This window comes from Callorhinus ursinus, unplaced genomic scaffold (assembly GCF_003265705.2).
Source record: "Callorhinus ursinus isolate GAN/ISIS: 27379988/994484 unplaced genomic scaffold, GSC_fseal_2.0 scaffold66, whole genome shotgun sequence".
Lineage (NCBI taxonomy): Eukaryota > Metazoa > Chordata > Mammalia > Carnivora > Otariidae > Callorhinus > Callorhinus ursinus.
The window spans coordinates 7,127,759-7,134,755 of NW_027397128.1; the positions used below are offsets into that span (position 1 = coordinate 7,127,759).

The 6,997-nt window shown below is 42.7% G+C and overlaps 1 protein-coding gene across 7 annotated transcripts in view; it reads left to right on the forward strand.

The window, feature by feature from the left end:
- Positions 1 to 3: 3 nt before the first annotated feature.
- ITGB1BP2 (integrin subunit beta 1 binding protein 2) overlaps positions 4 to 6,997 on the forward strand; it is a 22,857-nt gene continuing 15,863 nt past the window's right edge. For 4 of the 7 annotated variants that reach the window (XM_025892117.2, XM_025891974.2, XM_025892180.2 and 1 more), the window contains exons 1-9: positions 4 to 887; positions 977 to 1,033; positions 1,112 to 1,257; positions 1,958 to 2,052; positions 2,158 to 2,216; positions 2,352 to 2,422; positions 2,544 to 2,643; positions 2,910 to 3,023; positions 3,268 to 3,330. In XM_025892117.2, the coding sequence (XP_025747902.1) occupies positions 753 to 887; positions 977 to 1,033; positions 1,112 to 1,257; positions 1,958 to 2,052; positions 2,158 to 2,216; positions 2,352 to 2,422; positions 2,544 to 2,643; positions 2,910 to 3,023; positions 3,268 to 3,330 (840 nt within the window). In that variant the 5' untranslated portion in view covers positions 4 to 752. Of the gene's footprint in view, positions 888 to 976; positions 1,311 to 1,957; positions 2,053 to 2,157; positions 2,217 to 2,351; positions 2,423 to 2,543; positions 2,644 to 2,909; positions 3,024 to 3,267; positions 3,331 to 3,689; positions 6,541 to 6,997 lie in introns of those variants that run through there. The other 3 variants (XM_025891916.2, XM_025891858.2, XM_025892245.2) reach the window with 3 other exon arrangements.

The following is a 6,997-nucleotide window of genomic DNA, read 5'->3' on the forward strand; positions in this document are numbered from 1 at the left end:
CCATTTAGGCAAATTTGGGGAGGTTGGATGCATACTATGGCTTCTGTGGTTGACAAAGATTGGTGCTATTGGCGGTACACGGAAGCAATGAGGAGAGGAAAGCTGCTGCTTTGAAAGAGGAAGAAAATGAGCTGGAGGAACTGGGGTACCTTCATTGAGCTGGGAGGGGTCTCAAAATTGGGATTCATTTCTGAGCAGCTGCTGGTATGTCAGAGGCTTGGAATTGGCCTGGTAAATCTAAAACTGTCTCAGCAGTGGTTAGCTGACCTCACCCAAGTTCCAAGCCGTACTCTGCCTGATCCTTTTTTCTTGAGCCCCAGAGCTAAAATGCTCTTGAGCTCTCTCCTATTGGTTGAGAAGACCAGTTGAAGTTCCCTTGCCCATGTTAGGAGGTGTACGCCTCCTGAACTAAAGATAGAAACAGCTGGCCCTTGCAGACAGCTAAAAGCCTCCAGACTAAGAGGTGTTCCCCACTCGGCAGCCAGACTCCTTGAAATACCCTTTCAGTAATTCTACCAACGTTCTCCATGTCTCTACTCTGCCATAACAAAGGCTGTGGGCAGCACTTTGACCCCAATGCCAACCTTCCTGGTGAGTAACTAATTCTGACTTTGCCAGGGGGCTCTGTGAGTGCTGGGGGAGTGGTCAGCTGTGGGCAGTCTGTTAAAGGAGCAGAGAAATTTAGTGTGTCTGCCCTAGTTTAATTGGTCTGGGTGGTCTTCAATCTTATTTTTATATTCTAAAGAAAAACCATGAGCATATTAATCTGTGGAAGAAGTAAGAGAAGTGATACTTGGTATAGTTGCCTTTCCTTGATCCTTCTGCTGGTATCCACAGATTCCTGTTGCCATCACCCTGGGGTCCCAATCTTCCATGATGCACTTAAGGTGAGGAGTAGGCAAGAGGGGATAGCAAGAGCATTTCCCAAAGGAAATACACCCAGGAATCTAAGCTGAGCTGGGTCTTTTGTTATCAGGGTTGGTCCTGCTGCCGGAAGCGAACTGTAGATTTCTCTGAGTTCTTAAACATCAAGGTAAATTATTTACTTCCTTGGATTCTGTCCCTAATAGAAGGATTCTGTCCCTAAACCTTCTTTCCTTATCTGTACTAGGGCTGTACTGTGGGACCACACTGTGCTGAGAAGCTCCCTGAGGCTCCTCAACCTGAGGTGCCTGCCACAAGCAGTTCACTTCAGGAGCAAAAACCTCTGAATACGATTCCAAAGTCAGCAGAGACTTTGCGTCGGGAGAGGCCCAAGTAAAGAGGAGGAAGTCCCTGGGTTTTTCCTACATTCATGGAGCTTCCTAGAAGTGATTAATGGGTCACTGGGGCTTGGGGACTAGGGATAAGAGGAAGGCCAAGTGCCAGGGTTTCGTGTATATTTTATACCTTAGGGGAAATTTGTATCCAGAAATAATGTCTTTGCTTTAAGGTTGGTATGGGGGTGATGGGATAGGTATTTAAAGTCAATAGAGTAGATGGCCCCTCATAAATACGTAGTTATAATACAAGAGAGATTGTTGAGAATGACTTGATTTTTTTTTTCTTTTTGGAAAAAAGCTTTAAAATGAGTTTTACATCAAGAAAAAGATGCAGTATTGGCAGCCAAACGGCTGTAGAGAATAAATTAATTCTGTGGAAGTAGCATGAGCAACAGAAGAAAGTCACATTAGGTCCACAATTAGAAGAGGACAAGGATATGATGCAGTTCTGCAAAGAAATGTAGATTGAGAGTGACTGAGTAGATGAGCAAAAAAGCCCTAGGGATTTCCCCAGGGTTCAGGGACTTGGGATGTCCACAAAGAAGATAATTGGCAATGGAGTTGCTACCCAACTTTTCCAACCCTGCCCCCACTTTCACCAGATTTCTCTGACACCGTTACAACTGGTGGGAGTGTTGGAGCTAATGATCATGGTTAATGGGTCAGAACTAAATCACCCCACCCGTACCCCCTAGGTCAGAGTTGCCTCCAAAGCTGCTTCCCCTAAATATATCCCAAGCCCTGGAAATGGCATTGGAACAGAAGGAATTAGACCAGGAACCTGGAGCAGGTAAGTGGGTCCTTAGTAGGACAGGCTTTGCAGACTGGAATTTAGTGAAAGTGGCGATTAGGTGGAGGGAATAGATAGGTTCCTGACTCTGTTTCCTTTGCTCAGGACTTGACAGTAGTCTGATCCGGACTGGTTCCAGCTGCCAGAATCCAGGATGTGATGCTGTGAGTGAGAGCTTATAAGGGGTGCAAGCATGTGGCTGAGAGATGCTATACCTGGGATGACGGCATAGATATGAGGCTGTGTGGGGTATACTTTAGAGTGACCTGATTCATCTGATTCTCCTTTACCCATCTTAGGTTTACCAAGGCCCTGAGAGTGATGCTACTCCATGTACCTACCACCCAGGAGCACCTCGATTCCATGAGGGGTGAGAGAGGGGACTGGGTAGGGTCTATAAGACCGGTTTCTCCCACCGTTGATCATAATATGGGAGTGGGGGCTTATGGGGAGGGGAAAGGAGATTCATTTGAATTATCCTCCTACCTCAGGATGAAGTCTTGGAGCTGTTGTGGCATCCAGACCCTGGATTTTGGGGCATTCCTGGCACAGCCAGGATGCAGAGTTGGTAGGCATGACTGGGGGAAGCAGGTAAGCCCCAGCTTTCTTGAACTTTTAATTAGAACCCAATTCCAGAAATAATTTCCCCTCCTTGTACCTCATGGCCAAGCTCTCTATCTCTTCCCTTTTGTACAAACCAAATAAGATTCTGCTTATCCTCAACAGCCTGGAGGCTTTGCCATATGAAGTAGTATTAATCTTTCTGAGAGTCTGTGTCTCTTCTCTAGACACACCTGAGAACTTCCCTTGGGTGAAGAGTTCATTCTTACCACACACATTTCACATCCTCTCTTTAGCTGCCAGCATCTTGCCGTCATGATTGGCACCAGACGGATTCCTTAGTAGTGGTGACTGTATATGGCCAGATTCCACTTCCTGCGTTCAACTGGGTGAAGGCCAGTCAAACTGAGGTGAGGAATGTCTGATGCTGGTTGGGAGGCTGGTGAATTGGGTGATACTACAATTTTACAGGCAGAGTTGCTGTATGCAGCAAACATGTGGGCTCCATAGTCCCCTGAGAGGAAGAGCTAGCAGGTCAGGGCTATCTGGCTGACCTGTGGATATAGGGCTCACACCTCTGGCCTGGTTCTCTGTTGTAATAACTTGTTCTGACCTTCTAGGATTGTTACTACCCCTGTGATTCTTTTTTCTCAGCTCCATATCCACATTGTCTTTGATGGTAACCGTGTGTTCCAGGCACAGATGAAGCTCTGGGGGGTAAGTGAAGATAAGGGGCACAGGAGGGGGAGGAAGATGGGGTAAAAAGGACCAGACTGGAATGAATAGAGGGTGTCTTGAGGGAAGGAATTATAGTGGGAAAGTGGAGGTTTTCTCTTCATTTGCTTTGATATTCTTTCTCCCCCTTTCTCTTCCTTTTTTCTCTCTCCTCCTCCTTCTCCTTCTTTCCTCTTTCTCTCTTTGTTACTATATCATTTTGTTCCTCCCCTGTCTTGTTCTGCCCACCTTACATTTGTTTATTTTTCTTTGTCATTCATTACCACCCCACCCTGACCCTAATCCCTTTGATTTCCTCATTTTCTTCTTCTTGTGTTCCTCTATCTTTTCCTCCTCCTCAGGTCATAAACGTGGAGCAGAGCTCTGTCTCCTTGATGCCATCTCGGGTTGAAATCTCCTTGGTCAAGGCTGACCCAGGATCCTGGGCCCAGCTGGAGCACCCCGATGCACTAGCTGAGAAGGCTAAGGCAGAGGTTGGGTTAGAGATGGATGAGGAAGAATCTGAGGATTCAGATGATGATCTGAGCTGGACAGAGGAGGAGGAAGAGGAGGAAGCAATGAGGGAATAGTGACACCAGTCAAGTATCTAGATAGGACCTCAGTGGTTCCCTTAGAATCTCAGAGACCAGGATATGGTTGGCCATGTGGTGTCATTGAGCAGCAGCAGGCTGAAGGAGTGGAGAACAAAAGTGTCCAAACCATGCTGTTTTTTTCCCTGAAATAAATCTTGTATTCTGCAGTTTCACATAGTGTCGTTCTCTCACCTCACTATAAGATTGTCTTCATTCCCCCCAACTTCTGTGTGTCTTTAACACACGTGTGTGAAAACAAGCACATGTACATTCAATCTGTTCTTTACAATCACCAGGTAATCTACTCAGTACTTACTGTGTGCCCAGTTGTGTGTTAGGTGGTTTAGAGCTATCTTTTTTTTTTTTTAATATTCAATAAGAGCCATAACACTTTTTTTTAAATTTATTTTTTATTTTTTTCCCCAGTGATTCATCAGTCAGTTTAGAGCTATCTGAGAAACAGAAGACTTATTTATTCCTCTCAGGAAAATTGTAGTCTGGCTGACAGACTAATCTACATGAAATAATAATAAACATTATCATGTAGCTTAACTGAGTGTTAAATTGTGCAGTACAGCTATTAAGAGCTATAGGAGTTGAGAGAGAGTGGAATGATTAATGTGGACTATAGTAGAAAGGGAAACCTCCATGGAAGAACATTTTTTTTAACAGCTTTGTTGGGATACAATTCACATATCATACAATTCACCCATTTTAAAGTGTAAAATTCAGTGTTTTTTTAAGTATACTCAGAGTTGTGCAACCACAATAAATTTTCATCACTCCAAAAAGAAACCCTATACCCATTAGCAGTCAGTACCAGTGTCCCCCCAAACTCATAGCTGTGGGCAATCACTAATGTACTTTCTGCCTCTATGGATTTACCTGTTCTGGATATTTCATATGACTGGAATCGTATAATATGTGGGCTTTTGTAAGAGGCTTCTTTCACTTAGCATATGTTTTCACAGTTCCACCATTTTGTAATGTGTATCAGTACCTCATTCCTTTTATACCTGAATAATATTCCATTGTGCGGATATACCACATTATGTTTATTTCATCAATTGAGGTACCTTTGGGTTGTTTCCATTATTCTGAATAATGCTCCTATGAACATTTACATACAAGTTTTTATGTGGACTTTTCACTTCTCTTGGACATATACCTAGGAGTATAATTTCTGGGTCAAATGGTAACTTTAACCTTTTAAGAAACTGCCAGACTGTTTTCCAAAGAGGCTGTACCATTTTACATTCCCATCAGCAGTGTAAGGGTTCCAGTTTCTCCACATCCTCAATAACACTTGTTATTTGTCCTTTTTTATGGGTGTGAAGTGGAATTTCATTATGGTTTTAACTGCATTTCCCCAATGCTAATGATGTTGAGCATATTTTCATGTGCTTATTGGCCATTTGTGTTCTTATTTGGAGAAATGTCTATTCAAATCCTTTGCCCATTTGTTAACTTAGCTTGTCTTTTTATTGAGTGAGTTGTATGAATTTTTTTTTAAAGATTGTATTTATTTATTTGACAGAGAGAGACACAGCGAGAGAGGGAACACAAGCAGGGGGAGTGGGAGAGGGAGAAGCAGGCTTTCCGCTGAGCAGGGAGCCCGATGCGGGGCTCGATCCCAGGACCCTGGGACCATGACCCCAGCCGAAGGCAAACGCTTAATGACTGAGCCACCCAGGTGCCCCAGAGTTGTACTAATTTTTTTACTATATTCTGGAGACAAGTCTCTTGTCAGATATATAACTTGGAAATATTTTCTCCCATTCCGTGTTTTGTCTTGCTACTTCCTTGATGGTGTCCTTCGGTACACAAAAGTTTTTAACTTCTATGAAGTTATTTATATGAAGAATCTATCTTTTCTTTGGTTGCTTATATTTTTGATGTCATAGCCAAAAAAAACCATTGCTTTATTCAAGGTCATGAAGAAGATTCGCTCCTATGTTTTCGAAGGGATTTATAGTTTTACATTTAGGTCTTTGATCCATTTTGAGTTATTTCTTACATGTGGCATGACGTAGGATTCCAACTTTATGTTTTTGCATATGGATATCTAGTTGTCCCAGCACCATTTGTTGAGAAGGCTATTCTGTCCCCATTGGATTGTCTTAGCACCCTAGTTGAAAATCAATTGACCAAAAATGTAAGGGGTAAGAGACACATTTTCAATGGAAATTTGTTGGAATGAGAAATTTGGATGGGTATGGAAGAGTGGGAAGAGCCAAGCTGAGGCTGGAAGGTGTTTTGTTTTATTTTTTGTGTTTTATTTTAAATTCCAGAAGTAATACATTGTCACTGTAAAATACTCAATGCAGAAGTATGTAGAGTAAAAAGTAAATGTTCTTCTTAAGACTTTTTCCAAGCTTAGTCCCTTTGCTGTTTGTAACCACTGCTAACATATCAGACAGAGGATGTGTTTAAGGGAGGGAACAAAAAAATTAGTTGAGTGTAGCTAGATTGGGAGGAGGCTAAAATCCTAGATGAAGGATTTTGAACATGATTTAAAAGAGAGTTAGAATTAAACTTTATCTCTGAAACTCATAGCATACTATATTGAATTTAAATAAAATAAAATTTAAGGGGCGCCTGGGTGGCTCAGTTGGTTAAGCGACTGCCTTTGGCTCGGGTCATGATCCCAGGGTCCTGGGATCGAGCCCCGCATCGGGCTCCCTGCTTGGTGGAAAACCTGCTTCTCCCTCTCCCACTCCCCCTGCTTGTGTTCCCTCTCTCGCTGTCTCTCTCTCTCTGTTAAATAAATAAATAAAATCTTTAAATAAAATAAAATTTAAAAAAGAGAGAAAGGCAGTGTAGGCCCTTTAAAAATGTAGATTCTTTTTTTAAAAGATTTTTTATTTACTCATTTGAGAAAGAGTGAGCATGAGCAATAGCATGAGCAGGGGTAGAGACAAAGAGAGAGAGGGAGAAGCAGACTCCCAGCTTAGCAGGGAGCCCAATGCAGGGCTCAATCCCAATGACCTGAGCCAAAGGCAGACGTTTATTTTATTTTTTTTAAAGATGTTATTTATTTATTTGACAGAGAGAGACACAGCGAGAGAGGGAACACA